Source organism: Prosopis cineraria, unplaced genomic scaffold (genome assembly GCF_029017545.1).
Source record: "Prosopis cineraria cultivar Desert tree isolate PC_DT_omini unplaced genomic scaffold, ASM2901754v1 PC8, whole genome shotgun sequence".
NCBI lineage: Eukaryota > Viridiplantae > Streptophyta > Magnoliopsida > Fabales > Fabaceae > Prosopis > Prosopis cineraria.
Genome location: NW_026555339.1, coordinates 16,246,397 through 16,268,303, shown reverse-complemented (window position 1 = coordinate 16,268,303; position 21,907 = coordinate 16,246,397). Strand labels below are relative to the sequence as shown.

Below are 21,907 nucleotides of genomic sequence, written 5' to 3'. Positions count from 1 at the left end.
ATTCTTGATTTCTAAATAATAGTAGCATTAATTATTGAGAGTAATGGTGAGAAATTCAATGCTTTGTTGACAAGTATCTTAGATGTGATGTTCATTTGCTTCTGAACAAAAAAAAAAAAAGTCTTTGCTGCCCAACACATCCTATTCTAGATATCGACATATAGGTATGACACCTTTGGCCAAATTGGGACCTATTTTGAAAGTTCTCCGTAAGATAATTCTCGACTGCTCCTTGTTCATGACTCATTAATTCATCTGAGTGTGACATAAAATTAAAGATCATTCACTGAAGAGAAATGTTAAACATTTAACTTTAAACTCTCAAACCATGATTTCAAGGCAAATTTATCATTTAACCCTTTTTGTTTTTGTTGCAGTGCTTATGTGTACATATTTAGGACAAACAAATAACTAAGTGAATGTCTTATTAAAAACATCAATAAGTTAATGAGACTATTCAAATTTTTGGCGTATAATAATGTTAACATTAATTAATAACTTTGAACATAAGAGATTCAATTATGATGTGATCAATAGTGCTAGTTTATTTAATTTTGAGCAAAGTCTTTGTATTAGTTGGACCATCACATCTTATTCTCGATATTCAATGTATATCACACTTCTAGTCAATAAAATTTTCTCACGGGAACCCATTTTGAAAGGAAGTACTTAGGCACATTTACCTATCTAAACGTATCATAAAAAGTCGTTCCTGAAATTTCTTAATAAATTATGTTGAATTTATATATGTTTTGCAAGAGTTAGTGGAACCCGAGCAAGTTGCTATTTCCACTTAAAATTGAAGAGTTTGGTAGGTTTGCAAGCAATGCAATCACACACACACACAGACACACACGATTGTTAACATTTTCATCCATTTAAAAAAAAAAACAGAGAGAGAATCACATTCAAGGATTATTTAAATAAAATATTTTAAATTGCACTTGTTATTAATTTAAGATGACATCAGCAACATACTCATTCTATTTTTATATATAAGAGAAAAAAAACTGTATCACATAATTTAAGAAAGTTTATTAACTATAATAATTATGTTTGAAAATAAAATAAGTGGACTAAAATTCCCTGTGTTAATCAACATAAATATACATTAATTGTTTTTCATTAATATAAATTATGAGGAACAATTTATGAAATGTGTAATAAATAATTATTGGAATGGATGATTTTGTTTATAAAAAATATAAATTAAAAGTAGTAGTTTCTTGAACAATAAAAAATGAAGGGAGTATGCCTTTTGAAACCAAGTGAAGCTTCATATAATTGCTTACTCTACCACTTTCACAAAAATGCCAAAGTCTACGCATTAATGTCATTCACATCGCTGTGTCTAAGGTGACCTTTATTAACAGCGCATTGGGTTGCCTAAAGGAGACGGCATATGAATAATGAAATCATACAAATTGGGTGATTAACTTATGCAACATCCATCACTATCGTAATCATAATCATTTTTCATTTTATTATTTTTTGTTGGGAGTACAAACATAGTTTTCCATTCATATTTTCATTTATACAAAACGTAGTTGTAGTTATCTTATGCAATACCCACAGTACTGTGATTTCTCTTCTATTTCACTCTAAACCCATTCTAATGCGTTCTAACCCTCCTAGCAATTTTTAGAAGTCTCAACATGTTGCCAAGTGTCGGGTCAGATAAAGGATGTTACAATTTGCTGAAATACGAAAAGAGTCAAGAATGCTTGGTCCTATTGATTTGGATAAAACAAAGGAAATATATATGTGTGTGTGTGTAGTCAAAGCATGGGAAAGGGACTCACAAGGGGTGAGATATACAAGGCTCATATAAAGATTACCGGGTATTCATCACTAGTGGTTGCATTCGTTCCTGAAGACGAGATGACTAATGCAGCGCCTTCTTGAATAAATGTGCAAGACTTACAGATATTTAATTAGCTTTGCAGATCGACTGCTTTGCAAGACCATAGGTTCTATGTAAAATACATGCCACTGTGTTTATAGAAAGGTGTAGTAATATTTTTTATTAATTTTTGGAACATGTTAAGGGTTCTCTTCAATGCACAAGGGTATTTTTGTCTTTTGGTTCAACAATACAATCTATTCCCATGTTTTTTTTTTAAGTCTGAACCAAACGTTTTTATCTTTTTGCATCCTCTTTCCTTGATAACATCCCAAACAAATTAGTCTTAAACATCATTCTATTCCCACGTATTCTTTGAATCAAACGGCCCACAAGAGACCTAGACTGATATAGTATTTGCAATATAAGGGAAAAGCTGTACATTAATCAGGATGTAAGCAAGGCTATAATAAGTGTCACAACTTGAGTATTAAAACTACCACTAACATTAACCATAGCTTAGATTTGTTTCCTCACTTGTTGCTTACCTTCGTTTAAATCTTTGATTCAATTTGATTACTTTTAGCTCAACTTAAGTGATAAATGAGGGTAGAACGTTACTCATCCATATGAATTAGTGATTAAAATTAGTATTTTGATTAAATTATACTTCCTCATATAAAATGTTTTCTAGAAGCTTATTTTGTCTAAATATAAAAGGTCTCATAATATTTTTAAATAATTAAATAATTTTACGCTTATCTTGAAAAGGGAGAAAATATTAGTTGTGTGATTTACGTACCACCACCTTAATATTCATTATGACATTATTGGTAGTAAGACTAGAAAAGTATTGTGATTTTATGTGATTTTAACTAAATAATAATTTTTTATTAATATGTGAAATTTGGTTAAAAACATTAAATACAAAGACGGAGGGAATATGTTATAGTGTGACATGTATTTTTGATTGAGTATTTTAAAAAACTTGTTTGTAATTTTTTGAGTCTTATATGTAATTTTCGTGTTTGTAATTTGTTGAGTCTTATATGTAATTTTCCCTGTTCATTAATGGTCAAATTGACAATCGAGGTACTTACGGGTGGATATAGGGTAGTGGACCTTAACACTTAACTTTATGTATGGGTTTGAATATTTGGTTGTTTATGGTAGATGTTTGACAAAATTTTTCTATTGTTTTCTCCATTACTCTATTACTGTAAGATATTTTGGGCCATCAATTTTTTTTTTTTGGCTAAGTTGTATAAATACATACTCTTAAATGAGATTCACTTTCTTGTTTTGTACAAAACATTTCTTTTACTTCTATTATAATTTAAACGCATTCTACAGAATCAAATTTGTGCCTAAGGAGAAGATTGAAATTGCATGCCAAAGGCAGAAGGGCACGTTGTTTTTGCTCTTTTTATGGTGATGACCAGTAAGAGAGAACGATAAATAGTAAGCTTATTTAAATGATACTTAAATAATACATACCATCTACAAACTCTTATTTAAATGAGTAAGTAGTGAAATTCACCCAATATGTGAAATCACCTTTGAACCCACGTAACAGTGTCTTGAAAAAGGAAGTGGCATATAGGAACACTCCCTGGTTTCACTTTCAGCATTTGGAAGGCCAAATGTTTTGGATTCCACTGTGACGTGTCTCTGTGACATACACTTACAGCTTTCACTCTGCTCCCATCAGCGCCCTTCAACGACACCGTATAGGCAACTGTGTTCTGTATTTTGTGACAGTAAAACACAGCATACACATAATTAAGCTTGTGGCACACAGCCACTTTGGCCTCTCCCAGCTTCACTCCTTGAGTAATTGTGTACTCTTGCTTCTTTGTTTCCTTCTTCCCCTCCGTAGACCAAGCTTCCACATTTTTCCCAAGCTTGGAAGTGATAAAATCAACCATGGATTCCAATGACGTGGCACAATACTTCTCTTCTCCTTTAATCCCTGACTCCTCACAAAGTTGAATTGTATTATTCATAACCTCAGCTTTTACTGACCCAGGCGTCACAGCAAATTTGTTCAATATCTCAGCCATCTGTTATAAAGAATCATAAATACATAAATTATCTGTTTTTCCCATCTTAATTTCATAATAGGATTACAGATCATTTTTCCCTTTTTTGAGGAGCGTTGGGCACTGTGTATTGATTGGTGGGGCAATATTTCTGCCAAACAATTTTTTAGGAGGAAAATTGCCTCCATCAGAGACCCATCATCTCCGTTGTTTGCTAACGTATTTGGAATAGTTGTTAGACCCACACATAATGATAGTGAGGCGTTCTAACTCATGTTGCCACCACTTAACTAGTAAAATCATCAGGCCTGGTTCCTGCTATTACCATTGTAACTTCTAGCCCCTTCAACCCACATCAGTTGGTCAAAATGAGTTCGAACGCCTCACTGTCACTTTACGTGGGCCTCATAGCAGGTAATGGAGCGGAGATTATGGGTCTCTAACAGAGGAGTGATTTTCCTCCTGATGAAAAAAATTATTTAAGCGACATATTGCCCTTCAGTACAAGCTACTTAATGCTCCTAAAAAAATTTTATGGGAGAAATGGTCTTTAACTCTTCAGAATATCAGTGTTCACAAACATGGTAGACTTAATGAGTCTGACGCTACCTACCTTCCTTGAGGAAAAGGGAATGGATTTCACGACTTCACGAGGCGAGAAAGATGCTTGATTGGAGGCATGCATGAAGAGAAAGTTCATTCTGTGACCAGCCTTCAAATCCTTTTCCAAGAAGAAGAGAGTTGTGTTGGGGTTACCATGGAGTTTGGTATCATCAGAGTCAGCATAACAAAAGTCGAATTGGCAATGTCCTCCGCTGCGGATGGTGGTGCTCTCACCTGACCCATCATTGACTATACATGAAAATGGAGAGAGTATTTGTCATGCTTTTGGGGAAAAGTTGATAATAATGTTCATTTTGCCACTTTCTTATGTATAAACTGCATTTCTAATTAATCTGTGCGCAAATATCTCAAAAGACATACAATTTTGAAACGGAGGAAGTGTCATTTGTGAAGTGAAGATTTAAATTCTAAGAAAAATACTAATGAAGAGTACAATCTAACCAGCTGGGTGGAGGAGATCTGCGATAAATTTAGGCATGGGAGTACTAGGAAGCATGGACTTCCAGTAAAGCTCAGGAGATAAGGCAGCAAGTGTTGCCGCCAATAATGCAACCTGCAATTTCAATATTTCATATATTCAATATATATGTAAAAATATTCATTAGCATTAGATTCAGGTCAAAAATAAAATTGCATTAGATTCATTGGAAAAGAAAAAAGTGAAAAACAAAAGACAAAAGAAAAGAAAGCGAACTCACTACAAGAAAAGCAACGATGGGTTGGAGTAGATACTTCATCATTGGAGAAACTATGTATTGAAGGTGCAAATAATTATCAGTTTAAGATATTAAATTAAAGAGGAACTTATATAGGAATCATAGAAAGAGGGAGAATGCTAATTAAATATTGTCAAGAGATATGGAACCCAGACTTGGATATCAATTGGAAATATACATATGTGGAAACCATGCAAAGATCATATATGAATGGTCAACTTTTTTAGAAGGTAATAAATTAATTAAACATAATAATAATAATATAATAAAATATGAACCATTCAACTAGATTTTTTCCCCATATGATAGAAGAGAGATTGTGACAAACCCAGAAAATTTTGTTAGTTGGGGCAAGACATATATAAATAAATATTAATATTTTTGAATCCATTTTATTAAATTAATAAAAAATTCATTGAAATTAAATACATAAAAACAATAAAACAACTATAAAATTATAATAAAAAAGAATTATCTTAATATAAAAAAATTGTATTGAAAATATTATTAAAGAAACTGACATTTTTATCGTTTACAAAGTAAAAATTAATATTTAATTTGAGAAGTGGAAAATTTTTTATAATATTTTATTATAATCATATATATCGAAAATATACAATATTTCCCTGAAGTTTTGAGATGCAGGTGTACAAAACTCCGCTTACTTTTAAAAGATTAAAATTAATTTTTACATAATCTTTTTTTAACCAAAAAATTCCCTATTATTATTTATTAGTTATTTTATTAATAAAAATTATCATGTCATATTAGATATTAATGAGGAACTTATAGAAATCATAGAAAGAGGGAGAGTGCTAATCATATATTGTCAAGAGATATGGGACCCAGGCTTGGATATCAATTGAAAATATACATGCCATGTGTGGATACCATGCAAAGATCATATATGAATGGTCAACATTTTAAAAAAGTAATAAATGTAATAAAAATAATAAATTGATAAAATATGAACCATTCAACGTAATTTTCCCTACGTGATACAAGAGACGACAACAACAACCATAAACCTTTATTGCATTAGGTGGGATTTATTATATGGATTATACAATATTATTATGTTCTATAAACAACCCAACCTTTTTGTATATAATAATTTCATAATTTTAAAGATTTAATTAAAATTAATTTTCTTATTGGGGATTTATTTGTAATTTTTGAAATGTTACATGTAATTTTTGGAATGTTACATGTAATTTTTTTTCCTCACTAAGGGTAAATTGACAATCTATATAATAATAGAGAAGTTACATTACACCATTTTTAAATATTTAAGGATGAATTAGGCTACCCTTTCTTTGGGTCATCAATGTACCTTAACTTTATGGGTTTGAATATTTAATTAGTTGTTTATGGATGATCTTTGGCAAATTTTTTGTCATGCCTCAAAAATAGAGGGTGATCGATACGAGTGCGAACTATATTGCACATTTTTGAAAGTCTTAAATTGAAAAAAAAAATCTTTTCATTTTAATAGAAATTATAATGTATTGAAAAAAATTATTATAATAAAATATTTTAATATTTTTGTAGAAATTTTGACAGAACCTCCCTTATAAATAGGATATCCCAAAAATTTTATAACACATTATTTTATATAAAATATAATATCAATTAGGAGCTTAACTCCTTCCAGCTAGCAGACAACATATATCAAAATAGATATCTATCTATAGGTTATGTGGAGCATCTAACCTTCGAATATCTACATCAAAGGAGATAATGCTAAGCAAAGTTTCACCCAAAATAGTTGTATGCCCTTCAAAGGTCAATAGTGAGATCAGTATCAACTAATTAGTCTGGGACCAAAATAAATTTTCAGTGAATAGCATCCCAACAATAAATAATTAAATTCATATAAAAAATATAGAATAATTATAAGTGCTAAATATGACAATTTTCACAACCAAATATTTAATAAAATTTGGCATAAGAGGATTCTATATAACGTTAAATAAAATCATAATTTATTAAAGCATCATATCAAACGTCATTATCATTTATTTTCAACAAAGAAAATAACTGCATAAAAAAATAATAATATGTTGTTAATCAAAACCAATAAAAAAACATATTCATCCAATAATTAAAATCTCATAATTATGGAAATTTATCAAAACAAGTAATAAATGTGGACACACAGTCCACAAGAGTAAATAATCAAATGTGGTTTATGCCACGAAATCAAATGTGAACATACAATCCATGAAAGTAAGTAATCAAATGCAACCGAAGCCACAAAACATACGTGAACACATAGTCCACGAGGGTAATGCTAACTAAAAACAGCTTGAAGCCACAAAAACAAACGCGAATATGAGACCAACAAATAATAAACGTGAAAGCAGAGCTCACAAAATTCAAACTAACTAGTTAGTAACCAAGGTACGCCAAGGGCTAACGGAACTGTCGTTAGCAACCAATGTTCTGTATAAAATGCCCATCAATCCATTTTCAAACATGTAAAAAAATCATCGTTATAAAATACAATTCACATTCTCAAAATCAAACTCACATGAATAATTTTAAGCATTAAAACTTACCAAGATAAAATTTTGTAACTGAAATCCATATTTGGCATTTATTGCATAACTCAAAATAACAAGAGTTGATAAAAATAATCTCATTAATTTTTGAAAGTATTCATCGTAAGAAAATAAAAACACATACACATGCCATAACTCAATTATCTTTCAACACCTCTTTATAATTTCCCAAGATAAGAATTTCAATGACAAAATATTCAATACTTAACATAGTTGTTATTAAAATGATTTATATAAATATAATATTTCAGAAATAATTTTATGGTAAAGCAGTTGGAATGCTATTCACTTATCTGAAGTGTTTCTGAGTACTAAAATTCACTTCTTAGAACCCAATCAAACATTCTTTCCTCTAAATGCCCTATCTAATATAAAAAAAAAATTTCAATGGCATATTCAAGTTTGATAAACTCTTTTCAACTCTTGTCAAGTGCAAGCAACAAAACTTTATTAATATTATACATACACATACTATAATTAATCACTCTAAATTTCAAGTTCTCCTATCACCCTTTTTTTTCCTCAAGCAATTCAAAGGCATTCCCAATCAAATCTTTAAACATTATTATTTTTAATTATCATCCATACAATTTCATAGAATGTAATTTGTCTCACCATAGTTTCATAATTAGAATTCTTCATATAATTCAGGTTAAATTCATGAATAATTAATACCCAAACTGAGTATGTCCCCATAAGAACTAATAAATTTTTTTAAAAAAATCACAATCAAACAAAACTTCTTCTAATATGCCTATTAGCAAACATCTTACAAGTACTATTATTTAAACCATAATTTCAATTCTCTTCCAATCTCCTCATAATAAACAATAAAATTTTATTAAATTTCCTTCTAACCTTGCCACAACATAGTCGATCCAAATAATTTAAAGTTTTTTTTTTAAACATCCACAATTACATCACAAAGTTTTCTCAGATTACTTGACCCAAAACTAAATTATCTAACAAAAATAAGATCCTCTCTTAGATCTTTTAACAAACATTTAATGGGCATCAATTCCTAACTCATTCAATGAAACTTCTTAATCCCAACCACTTGTCTAATTTTTTTTTAGCATTGATAATTATATCAAATTCAAATAAATTTCAGACCTAAACCATCATCCTCTTGTTCTCTATAGTTTCAGCTTCAATCAACATCCCTTCAAACTCGATATACACGACAGTACAGGGAAGGAAAAATAAAACTCACAACCTTATTCATCTCAGCAAACACACGCACAGAACAGCAAGAAGAAAAGTTTAAAGCTACTCACTAAATCAATAACAACAGAGAAGAAAGACCAAGTGACTGCCAACAGAATAGGGAGAGAAGAAGACGAGATTACAGCTGGATGAGGGAGAGACCTAACTCGATGCACAAGAAAGGAAGCAAACGAAAATTAACAGTGCTAGACCGAGCGAAAAAAAGAGAGCTCACAACCAAAGTCGCTCTAGCGACTGATTTCCGCACACACCACAAGCGACTAGATCGTGATTGGCAGAATAGAGTAGTTTACTATTACATGTTTACTATTTACTCTTCTTGTATATTCCTTATACATTTACATTTTTCTTTTGAGATCCTTCTTTTATATGTTTACTATTTACTCTTCTTGTTTTTTCTTTGCACTGTTAGCTTAGCTCTTTCCTATCATCTTGTTGTGTTCTCTATGCATTCCTCTTCGTGTATATGCGTGCAACTGTCCTCATGTTTTTTCTTTTAAATATCAGAAAAAATCCCTTCCTTAGGCTCAAAATTTCTTGTTATTACATTGCTGTTACATCCTTTTCTTAACTGTTCTGTTCATCTCTTTAATTTTTCCTGTAGCATCCAAATCATATAATTTTTTTTTTTAGTTCCTAACTGTATGTCAGTGTTAAGATTTACTCTAATGTATCTTTCCAACTGCCAATAGCTTAGGAATCAGATGCATGTTTGATTTACCTTCTTCCTTTAGTCAGCTTTATGCTTCTTTTCCTATTTTCTTCTCAAGCTCTGTTATGTATCAATCTCAACTCATCACTTGTGATGCTGACTGCTTTGAACTAGTAGGTCTTCTTTTGAGACTATTTTTACTTGTTTCTTGCTCTTTAGATATTGATTTATAGATAACGGATAAGTTATTTCCAGATCATTTTTGACTAATCTAGAAGTTATATACTGTTATTGGAGATTTATTTGGGCTATTTATGGCTAAGGAAATTGTTTGGACTATAATGAGGAATTTTGGAATTTATATTAGTATTTTCGCAGGATTAGAGGGGATGGATTGGAAAGATAAAGAGATATTTTTGAGGTTGAATCAGAATCCTTCTTTTAGGAAATTAATTATTTAAAATTGATAGAAGAAATTTGGGATTGATATGGTATTTATTGGAAATTTATCTTATTTGTGTAGATTAAAATTTGGTACTGTTCTCCGACTGAGAAGATCGTGAGCTGGTATTTTAATGTTATTAGTTCAGTTTGAAGTGAAGTAACCACAGTTAACTTATCCCAAATGCCAGATTTTGTTTTAGATTGATTTTGTAATTATTATGGATATATATATTTGATTATATTACTGCCAAATACTATATGATTTGGTTTATTGCTGATGTGAAAACAGTCTGTTTAGTCGGGTGTTATATATGCGTTGGATAGAGTTTTGGCATGCGTATATCTCTATTTCCACCTCCTGTATAATGTCATGAATCATCATTGCTCTTGTTAACATGCTGTGTCAGCTTGTATAATGTCATGAATTACAATCTCCAGCTATTTAGTCCTTGTATATACATGTTCTATTCTCTTAAATTCTTCCTCATTACTTTTATATTGTATCTACTTAAGCAATTAGTATAGCATTCAAGTTAAGATATCAACTTTTCTGATTCAGGCAGAATTGTCTAGTCTTAAGGAGTTGGTATTTACATGCTAAATTATGGTCCTTGATTTGTAATTCAGATCATTAACATGCCTGGCAATCCAAATGCTGTTGCTGAGTGTATGAAACACATGCTAATTCTTGCCCTGTTAAGCTTTTTTGATGTCAGATTGAAGAAAAAAGACATTGTGCATCATATTCAACCTGGTATTCTTGCTGATATGTTAATTGATTGTCTATGCTTCTATCTACTATTTAGCTATGCCAAGAGGGAGAGGCCGAAGAAGAATACAAGGGGGTAAAGGGAGTGGCATTAGTGCTAGCAGTGCAAATTCTTCCAAGCAACCAGATCCAAATGATGGTGGAAAATAACTATGTTATTTCCTAAGTTTTTCCTTTATTTTATATGTATGAGATACTTAGAACTCTTTTTGAGTTTATTACTCTACTATCTTATAATATTGTATGACTTTTGATATGTGGTTAACATATTGAACCACTTATGACATGACTTTTCATAGATGGATTACAGATTGAACCACTTATATTATATTGTTTAGATTCCATTTTTTAGTTAATTGCTTGATTAAACAATATTTATTTATAATCCAAATTTTGATTCTTACACAACCAATGTGCAATTTAGTGAGGAAATTGTGAGGAAATCATTTCTCTCCAACTAATCTGATTTGCGAGGAATTAGCGAGAAATTAATTAATCTCTAATTGTTTGCTGTCCTGATTTTTTTTTTTTGCCAATTATAATATATTAGCGAGGAAATAGCGATGACATGTTTCTCGCTAATTTTAGCGAGGAAAATATCCCTCACAAAAAGTCCTAGCTAAAACATGCAATTAGCGAGGAATTAGCGAGGCATTTAATTCGTCTCTAAAATTAGAGAGGATAATAAGTCCTTGCTAATTCCTCGCTAAAATTAGAAAGGAAAATAAAAGTCCTCACTAATTAGCGAGGAAAAAATTAACCCTCACTAAATATTAGAGACCCATCATTTAACTATGTATTTTGCGAGAAAAATAATTCCTCGCTAAATTAATGTTAGCGATGAATGGATTTGATTTAGCGAGGAATATGGTCCTCGCTAAATCCTGATTTTCTTATACACACTCTCTCTCTCAACATACCATCTAATTTGTGAAATCACCTAATTTGTGTTTGAACCCACGCAATGGTGTCTTGAAAAAGAAAGTGGCATATAGGAACACTCCCTGGCTTGACTTTTAGCATTTGGAAGGCTAAATGTTTTGGATTCCACTGTGACGTGTCTCTATGACATACACTTATAGCTTTCACTTTGCTCCCATCAGCCCCCTTCAACGACACCGTATAGGCGACTGTGTTCTCTATTTTGTGACAGTAAAACACAGCATGCACATAACTAAGCTTGTGGCACACCACCACTTTTTTCTCTACTCCCACCTTTTTTACTCCATGCATTATTGTGTATTCGTGCTTCTTTGTTTCCATCACCACTTCTGTAGACAAAGCTTCCACGTGTCTCCCAAGCTTGGAAGTAATAAAATCAACCAAGGATTCTAAAGATGTTGCGCAATACTTCTCCTCTCTTTTAATCCCTGAGTCCTCACAAAGTTCAATTGTATTCTTCATAACCTCAGCATTTATTGACCCAGGCTTCACAGCAAACTCGTTCAATATTTCAGCCACCTGTCAGTAATTAAAGGAATATTACAAATAAATAAGAAATCAAAAAAATGAAGTAGGGTCAGATTCTTACTACATCCAAGCAAAGTAGAGTCTACTCAACTACCCACACAAGATCATGCTACTAAAATCCTATCTAAGGTGCGTAGCAGATACACCTAAGAGAGAAATAGGAAGAATGAACATTAAGAGTAGTGCTCGATCTGGTGTGAGTTCTTTCGACCACCTATATCTATTTATAATGTGGGGAGACCACTGCAAAAAAGGAAAATCCAATTGTCATAATTGAGAGGATAATATGATGGAATAATAACAATGAATGTGGGGAAAGACTTCTTGTTTTGAACCCAGTCAGGAATCAATTCATCATTAATTCTTGATTTTCGGTCATCTGTCATAAACCCAGAATATGCCAAATCTCTACTGATTGATATGACATACATGATGACCCGATTTCCATTAAGGGTGGAACAGTAAATTCCAACAGTAATGAATCATAAATGCATGAATTATTTGTTCACAGACCTGGTAGAATGATTCCGACACTACATACCTTGTTTGAAGAAAAGGGAATGGATTTCACGATTTCACGAGGCAAAAAGAATGCTTGGTTGGAGGCTTGCTTGAAGAGCAAGTTCATTTTGTGACCAGCCTTCAAGTCCTCCTCCAAGAAGAAAAGAGCTGTGTTGGCGTTATCGTCTAGCTTTTTCCCATTGTTCTTATAACAATAGTCGAAGCATGATCTATCTTCGAGTCTGTATTCGGTCCCTCCATGGATGGTGGTGCCACAACCTGACTAAATTGCCAGCAATAGTAACTATTAGCACTTAAAGCAAAACGAATTCCGATTTAGTGAGTGGCATAAATTTACTCACTCAATGAGTGTCCCTGTGACATGATACCAACAGTTAGATTTAATCAAAATAGAGGTTTTGTAATATGATATTCAAAAAGTATCAAATTTTAAATTTTTGAAAAGGACAGTATATGTGAGCAGCGTTCTAATCATTTATGTATTGGTGAAATCTATTAGTTATAATTAGAACACTCATTAAGTGAGTAGATTTAGGCTACTGCTGATCCAAATCTGAAAAAAAAACTTGCTGTACAATATTATTTGTCAAGTGAAGATCGAAATTCGAAGGAGAAAAAATACCAACAAACAGTAGATTACTAACCATGAGGGGGAAGAAGATGTGCCAATGATTTAGGAATGGGAGTAGTGGGAAACATGGACTTCCAGTAAAGCTCAGGAGGTAAGGCAGCATGCGTTGCCAGCAGTAATGCAACCTGCACTTTTATATATCCATATATAATATGTAAATATGTAAATATTCATTTGCATTAGATTAATTGGAAAAGAAAAAGGTGGGAAAAAAAGAAGAAGAAGAAGAAAGAAAGCAAGTCGAAGCTCACTCCGAGAAAAGCAACGATGGGTTGGAATGAAAACTTCATCATTGAAGAAACAATGCATTGAAGCTGGAAATAATAATCAGTTCATGACATTACAGAGGAACTTATAGGAATCCTAGAAAGAGGGAGAATGTTAATCAATTATTGTCCCTGAGATATGGGACCCAGATTTGGATCTCAATTGGCAATATACAAGCGATGTGGATAAAATAGATCATATATGACTGGTCAACTTTTTTAAAAAAGTAGTCAATAGTTAGTTGTTGACAACACTACCCCTCTCTTAAAAAAAGTCCTAAATTTGAACTTAGTATTGACATGTGTTGTATGCATGTGTGTGTGTGCGTCTCTTTTTTTCCGGAAAAAGGATTAGGTTTACAGTAAACTTTTGAAACATTTTAAAAAAGAAATCGTAATAATAATAAATAAATAAAATTTGAACCATTGAACCAGATATATTCCCTGCGTGATAATACCAGAGTGATGAGGTTGTCAAAATTACGATTTTTAGCAGCGCGGTATGGTACCTTTTTTTTTTCTTTTTAACAAAACAATATTCCCATTGAGGACTTGATAGATATGATATAAATTATGTACTTGTGCATCTATAACTGGGACCTTTTATTCTAGCCAAAAAAAAAAAAGGGGGGGCACCTTTAGGGTCGTAAAGGTAAAATTAAAACCAAAAAGAAGTTATTATATTTGTTTGCATAAAAAAATTAAATGAAAAATTTGTCTCGAAAATTTTTCGTTGGATGCAATTGATATTTTTAATTTAGTACAAATATTTTCTTGAAAGTTTTTAAAAACGGTGGACTATTGTTAATTTTTTTATATAGTAATGTTTCATTTATGCTGACTGTTAATTGAGTAATTTTTATTAGGACTAAAGATAAATTTTTTTAAGGTATAATTGATATCCTAAAATTTCAATTAATGTAATATTTATGAATTATTAATATTCAAATCAAAAGAAGGGGAGACATCTACTGTTGAATAAAAAACACCTCCTTGTAACCGATGTCGAATAGGAAGTCTTGAAGCTATTATGTCATAGTTTCATACACGAAAAGGAAAAGGAAAAAGAAAGAAGAAGAAATAGAAGGAGCGAGTTATGATTTTTTTTTTGGGGGGGGGGGGCTAGGGTAAGATTTTTCAGTGGTTTAGAGATAAATTTAAAGGTTTTAATTATTTGGGTAAGCTTTCTCTCTCATTTTTCAACCTTTCTAATCCATTGACATACTTTCTGAAAAAACCAATTACAATGAAACTTTCATCCTTTATCATCCAAGGACGTTCAATGATTTTTTTTTTTTTAGTTTGTCGCTTCTGACCAATTATTGAAAGTAATAAAATCAATATAACAAGGCAATTCAAATTTCTTGATTTATTGATAATGACTGGTCTTAGTCATCAAGCATGTGCTTTGACAAACTGTAAATCAAATAAAGAAAAACGAGTCTTCTTAAGAGACATTTAATAATTTTATACGCCTCGGGAGACTATACATACAGATTTTTATATAGATTTTTTTTCATTTTATGTAGATGAATTTGAACAAAATATTAATATATATATATATATATATTCAAATTTTATAGAAATATGTATGTGTGAGAGTACAAACTCCTAATTAAGAAGTCACATAATTAAAATCTAAGAATTTTTTTAGTGAAAATTGTAAAAATTTTAAGAAAAATGATAATAAAGTCCCTTCAAATTATATAAATGATAATTTAATCCTTTAAAATACCATAATTTCAATAAAGTTTTTAGGAACCTCTTTGTTAATAACTTTTTTAGTAAAAAGATAATTTTACTCTTACTGAAAATAACAAATCTCATTCACAACCTTTTTTGTGAATCACAATAATTAAATAAGAAATCATAATTTGTCAATTGTAATTTTTATTATTAAAAAATAAATTCTCAAAATAATAAACCTTATTTACAACTCTTGTTTAAAGAATTATAATTTTTCTTTAAAGAATCACAAAAATTAAAAAAATACAAATTATCAATAAAAATAAAATAATTTTTTAATTTAAAATTAATTAATAAAAAGTCTCAAGAGACTTCTTTAAAATTATTATATTTTGAAAGATCAGATTATTATTTATAAATTTAAAAAAATTTAATTATTTTTTTTCCATAATTTGGTGAGAATATTTAATTTGTATTTTATTTTTAAAGTTCCTAAAAAATCTTTAAGTCATTATGACATCAACTGCCAGCACATTGTTTTTGACCCAGGGGAAGCTTCATATAATGCTTACCCTGTCGCTATCATAAAAGGACGCCACAGTCGTCCGGGAACCCATGCCATTCATATCACTAACATGACATTGACAGTACATTGGGTTGCCTAAACAAGAGGGCAGATGGGTAGTGGGAGTTTTGGTGTTTTCGAAGACTGATATGTGATTTGAATACCACTAGATAAGGGTGAATGCGGCCGATGTGTCTAAAATAATGCTTCGTACTGGATATGGTTATTTTGAGTACTTGATAATGTCATTCGAGTTGATGAATGTCCTGCAGCTTTCATGAATTACATGAACTGCATAATCGGGACTTATTTTGAATGTTTTTCATAAGACAATTCTCATCTACTCCTTGTTCATGACTCAATTTTTTTTTTATATGTAGTCAAAATTTTAGGTGTGCTTGATCTCAAAAGCTCAATAAAATTAGGACATGTCTCTAAGTTCATTGAATCCTTATAAAGATATTTACATATTGTCTGTTAATAAGGTTTTCACATTGATAATGAGGTTTCATCCATTAATTCACCATCAAGGTACTTACAAAAGAATTGTTCATGACTCATTCCGTGTGTGACAAAACTAGAGATCATTCATTGAACTTTTTTTCTAATAAATTACGTACAATAAACTTTTAATAATTTTGATGGCAAAAAAATAAAGAAGAAGAATTTTTCTAAATTTTATTCATCTAATAGCAACGGATTATATCCTTAAGAATTAGCGTCGAATCTTTATGTTGCTAATTTTTGTTTTTGTTGCAGTACTTAGATGTACATACGAAAAGAAATATAATCTTTAATCTTTAATAACGAAGTGGATGTCTTATTAAAAATATCAAGAAGTCAATAAGATTATTCAAATTTTTGGCATATAATATTGTTAACACTAATTACTAAGTTTGAACCGAAGACATTCAATTATGATGTGATCAATAATGCTAATTTATTTACTTTTGACAAGGTCTTTGCATTATTAGTTACACCATCACATCTTATATTCTCGATATTTCAATGTATATCCCACCTCTAGTCTATATAATTTTCTTACGGGGACCCATGTTGATTTTTTGTTTGTTTTTTTTTGGGGGGGGGAAATGGGACCCATTTTGAAAGTTGTTACTTAAGGAAAATATTTAGGTAAATCAAGTGTACCATATCATTTGTAATTCGTCTAGTTAAAATATTTTAAGTAATCTAAATAAAATATTGTGTGAAATTTTTAAAAATAATTTTATTATTATAACAGAATACATATTTGATTTTTTGCCTTTTCTCCTCTATTATCATTAATATCAAAATTAGTTTATATTTAATGTCATCTAACTATTATATTTTTATTGGGTAGACCACAAATAATGTGGTACACTCGGTCTACTTAAATATTTCTCTTTTACTTAATTAGGCACACTTACTCATCTAAACGGAGAAATTCTTTGATAGATTAAGTGCACTATATCATTTATAATTTATCCAATAAAAATATGACATTTAAATGATATTAAATATAAATTAACTATGATATTAATTATAGTAGAGAGAGAAAAGATAAGAAATTAAATATATATTATATTACAAAAATAAAATCAATTAAAAAAATATTACACAATATTTTGTTTAAATTATTTAAAATATTTTAATTAAATAAATTATAAATAACATGACGTATTGGGTCTATTTAAATATTTTTCCATCTAAATGTATCACAAAAGGTACACACACAATTGTTTAGATTGTCGTCTATTTTTGAAAAATTGGATTTGGACAAACTCTCCATATAAACAGTCTTCAACCCTGCATTGATTTCTTATTTAAATTTGTCGCTTCTGACCGATTTTAGAAATAAGACAGCTCAAATTTCTTGATTTATTGATAGTGACTTGTCTTAGTAGTCATCAGGCATGCTTCGACACAATTGTAAATCAAATAAAGGAAAACGATGAGTCTTCTTAATAGACATTTAATAATTCTATAAGCCTTATTGGGTGACTATACATATTTTTAACATGTCATTTTATATTTTAACATGATAATAAATTTGAACAAAAGATATACATATATAATTACAATATAAACTCTTAAAAAAATTGCATAATTAAAATCTATGAATTCAGTTAATAAAAATGATAAGATTCTATGAGAATATTTTATCAACATTTTTTTTTCGGAGTTCCTATAAAATCTTTAAGTCATCTTGTCTAAGATGACATCAACAGCACATACCTTTTGAAACCAAGCGAAGTTTCATGTAATTGCTTACTCTATCACTTCCATAAAAATGCCAAAGTCTTGGCATTCATGTCACTCACGTCACTGTGTCTAAGATGACATTAACAGCATATTGGGTTGCCTGAAAGAGACGGCATATGAATAATGAAAGCATACAAACGGGTACTCCCTCCATTTCTATATATATATAAATTGTATTATATAGTTTGAAAAAAAATTATTTAATTATAATAGTTATGTTTAAAAATAAAAAAATTAAATTAAAATATCTTTATATTTAATCAAAATAAGGCTGCATTAATTATTTATCGTAAAGAAAATTATGAATTTATGAGAGATAACTTAAAAAAATTATAAAAAATGCTTATTGATATATTTGATTTTTTTTATAAATAAAAACAAAACAACAATCTGATCTGGAAAAAAAAATAATAAGTGGTAGATTCTATTATATATAGAAATGGTGAAGTAGTTAACTTATGCAATGTCCATCATAATCATTTTTTATTTTATTATTTTTTTGTTAGGAGTACAAACATAATTTTCCATTCATATTGTCATTTATACCAAATTTTTAGTTGTTTATGGTAGATCTTTGGCAAATTTTTCTATTACGTTCTCCATTACTTTAAGATAGTTTGAGCCATCATTTTTTTTTGGGGGGGCTAAGTTGTATAAATACACTCTTATATGAGATTCACTTTTTTTTCTTTGTGCAAAACGTCAATTTTACTTTTATAATAATTTAGACGCATTCTGGATAATCAAATTTATGCCTAGCAGAAGATTGAAATTGCGTGCCAAAGGCAAAAGTGCATGTTATTGTTTTCCCTCTTTTTATGGTGATGGCCAGCCAGTAAGAGAAAATAATAAATAGAAAGCTTATTTAGATGATGCACAAACAATGCAAACCATCTATTATGTGAAAATCACCTAATTTGTGTTCAAACCCACGCAAAGGTGTCTCTGAAAAGGAAGTGGCATATGGGAACACTCCCTGGTTTCACTTTTAGCATGTGGAAGGCCAAATGCTTTGGGTTCCACTGTGACGTGTCTCTGTGACATACACTCACAGCTTTAACCCTACTCCCATCAGCCCCCTTCAACGACACCGTATAAGCAACAGTGTTCTTTATTTTGTGACAGTAAAACACAGCATACACATAATTGAGCTTGTGGCACACCAGCACTTTCGTCCCTCCCACCTTCTTCACTCCATGCATTATCGTGTATTCTTGCTTCTTTGTTTCCTTCACCACTTCTGTAGACAAAGCTTCCACTTGTCTCCCAAGCTTGGAAGTGATAAAATCAACCATGGATTCCAATGACGTGGCACAATACTTCTCCTCTCCTTTAATTCCTGACTCCTCACAAAATTTAATTGTATTCTCATAAGCTCAGCATTTATTGACCCAGGCTTCACAGCAAACTCGTTCAATATTTCAGCCATCTGTTATTAATGAATCATAAACACATAAATGCATACATAAACTCATTCACAGACATGGTAGAATTAGTCTGACGCTACGTACCTTGCTTGAGGAAAAGGGAATGGATTTCACGACTTCACGAGGCAAGAAGGATGCTTGGTTAGAGGTTTTCTTGAAGAGCAAGTTCATTCTGTGGCCAACCTTCAAATCCTTTTCCAAGAAGAAGAGAGCTGTATTGGGGTTACCTTGGAGTTTGGTCTCAGAGTCAGCATAACAAAACTCTAATTGGCAATGATGTCCTGCATCGCCTATTTCGATCTCGCCGCGGATGGTGATGCTGTGACCTGACCTGGCATTGACTATACATGAAAACAGAGGGACTATTGGTCATGCATGCTTTAGGGGCAACTTTGGCATTGTTCATTTCTAATTAATCTGTGTGCAAATAACTCAAAAGACAAACAATTTTGAAACGGAGGGAGTACCGTTTGTGAAGTGAGGATTGAAATTTTAAGAAACATACTAATGAAGAATACAATCTAACCAGCTGGGTGGAGGAGATCTGTGATAGATTTAGGCACGGGAGTAGTGGGAAGCATGGACTTCCAGAAAAGCTCAGGAGATAAGGCAGCATGCGTTGCCACCAATAATACAACCTGCAATTTCAATATTTCATTTATTCAATAAAATATGTAAAAATATAAATATTCATTAGCATTAGATTCATTGGAGAAGGAACAAGTGAAAAGAAGGAAAAAAAGAAAAAGAAAAGAAAGCGAACTCACTAAAAGAAAAGAAACGATGGGTTGGAGTGGATACTTCATCATTGGAGAAACTATGTATTGAAGCTGCAAAAAATTATCAGTTTAAGATATTAATGAGGAACTTATAGGAATCATAGAAAGAGGGAGAATTAGTGCTAATAAAATATTCTCGATAAGAGATATGGGACCCAGACTTGGATGTCAATCGATTGGGATTAGGGAGACTGACAAAGAGATTCTCAAAGGACTAATTAATTTAAATTAGGTTCTTAGTGTTAAATATCAGAAATTTACAACTTAATCTCTCAATTTTATAATTCAATTGTAATGAATTTGCAACTTATGTTTCAAATTTTAATAGAAAAAATAATTTTTTTTTCTTCAACCATATTAAAATTTGAAAAAACAAGTTATAAATTCATCACAATGCAGTTGCAAAATTGAAAGATTGAGCTGCAAATTTCTGGAGTTTGGCATTTGGGACTTAATTTTAATTAATTGGTCATTTTGGGACTTCTTTGTCATTCTTCCTTGAAAATATACATGCTATGTGTGGGTAGCAATAGCATGCAAAGATCAAATATGAATGGACAATTTTTTTAAAAAAAAGTAATAAATTAAATAAAATAATAATAATAATAAGTAAAATATTAACCATTCAACAAGATATTTCCCCACATGATAAGAGAGATAATAACAATAAACCTTATCTTACTAGATGGGTCATTTATATGGATTACACAATACTATTGTATTTTATCAACAACGAAACCTTTTAGTATAACATAATTGTGTAATTTTAAGGGCTGAATTGGTCTTAATTTCTTATACGTAATTTTCCCCGCTCACTAATGTTAAACCCACGGTCTTTCTAATAGAGGTGACCTTACACCATTTTTAAATACTTGAGGATGAATTAGGCCACCCTTTTTAGGGTGATGATCAGTGTACCTTAACTATTTGGGTTTGAATATTTAGTTGTTTATTGATGATCATTGGCAAATTTTTCTATTATTTTCTCCACCACTACAAGATATTTTGACCATAATTTTTTGACTAAGTTGTATAAATACATACTCTTATAATAAAGTATACTTTTGGTTCTCTAATTTTACATAATATTTTAATATGATCTTTTAATTTTATAAAATATCTTTTTAGTTCTCTAAACCAAACATCATTACTTTCAAATAATTATTTTTGTTGCCAATCATTGTTATTTTTTTAAAAAAATTAAAATTAATATATTAGCATTTGAAAAAGTTTTGTGAATATTTATAATGAAACTAATAATGTTAAGGTTAAGAGACTAAACAGATATTTTATAAAATTAAAAAAAAATGAAAGACCTATAAGAGCGTTTCCCATGGAAGCAATCTGATTGGCTTTAATAAAATTAAGAATAAAATTGCAATATCCCGCAGGCCACATGCAAGGAGCATTTCTGATGGAAAGCACTCATGTAAGCT

At 30.6% G+C, this 21,907-nt stretch overlaps 2 protein-coding genes and 1 pseudogene across 5 annotated transcripts; all 3 read right to left on the bottom strand.

Moving 5' to 3' along the window:
• Positions 1-3,292: 3,292 nt before the first annotated feature.
• Positions 3,293-5,399, bottom strand: LOC129318096 (BURP domain-containing protein 5-like). The gene is made up of 4 exons (XM_054962642.1): positions 5,208-5,399; positions 4,951-5,062; positions 4,499-4,737; positions 3,293-3,906 (listed from the first exon to the last, which is right to left on the bottom strand). The coding sequence occupies exons 1-4, from the start codon at positions 5,247-5,249 to the stop codon at positions 3,397-3,399; spliced, it is 903 nt and encodes a 300-aa protein (XP_054818617.1). The 5' UTR covers positions 5,250-5,399; the 3' UTR covers positions 3,293-3,396.
• Positions 5,400-11,637: 6,238 nt separating this feature from the next.
• LOC129318094 (BURP domain-containing protein 3-like) lies at positions 11,638-13,912 on the bottom strand. Of its 4 annotated transcripts, none has more exons than XM_054962639.1 (4): positions 13,756-13,912; positions 13,518-13,629; positions 12,893-13,131; positions 11,638-12,342 (listed from the first exon to the last, which is right to left on the bottom strand). In XM_054962639.1, the coding sequence occupies exons 1-4, from the start codon at positions 13,795-13,797 to the stop codon at positions 11,818-11,820; spliced, it is 918 nt and encodes a 305-aa protein (XP_054818614.1). In that variant the 5' UTR covers positions 13,798-13,912; the 3' UTR covers positions 11,638-11,817. The 4 variants fall into 4 exon arrangements, with proteins under 4 accessions (XP_054818614.1, XP_054818613.1, XP_054818612.1 ...); XM_054962638.1 differs by having other exon boundaries at positions 12,893-13,135; positions 13,518-13,634; positions 13,756-13,911; XM_054962637.1 differs by having other exon boundaries at positions 13,518-13,634; positions 13,756-13,911.
• A 5,193-nt stretch (positions 13,913-19,105) lies between these two features.
• On the bottom strand, positions 19,106-20,525 carry LOC129318095 (BURP domain-containing protein 3-like; annotated as a pseudogene).
• Between the last annotated feature and the right edge of the window lie 1,382 nt (positions 20,526-21,907).

Excerpts from the sequence above, each read along its gene's own strand:
- LOC129318096 (XM_054962642.1), bottom strand. The coding sequence starts at position 5,249 with ATGATGAAGTATCTACTCCAACCCATCGTTGCTTTTCTTGTA. Across the intron at positions 4,738-4,950 it reads AGATCTCCTCCACCCAGCTG|TCAATGATGGGTCAGGTGAG; the intron begins GTTAGATTGTAC and ends TTTCATGTATAG. Across the intron at positions 3,907-4,498 it reads TTCCCTTTTCCTCAAGGAAG|ATGGCTGAGATATTGAACAA; the intron begins GTAGGTAGCGTC and ends TCTTTATAACAG.
- LOC129318094 (XM_054962637.1), bottom strand. The coding sequence starts at position 13,813 with ATGCATTGTTTCTTCAATGATGAAGTTTTCATTCCAACCCATCGTTGC. Across the intron at positions 13,635-13,755 it reads CCATCGTTGCTTTTCTCGGA|TGCAGGTTGCATTACTGCTG; the intron begins GTGAGCTTCGAC and ends GATATATAAAAG. Across the intron at positions 13,132-13,517 it reads ACATCTTCTTCCCCCTCATG|GTTGTGGCACCACCATCCAT; the intron begins GTTAGTAATCTA and ends CAATTTAGTCAG.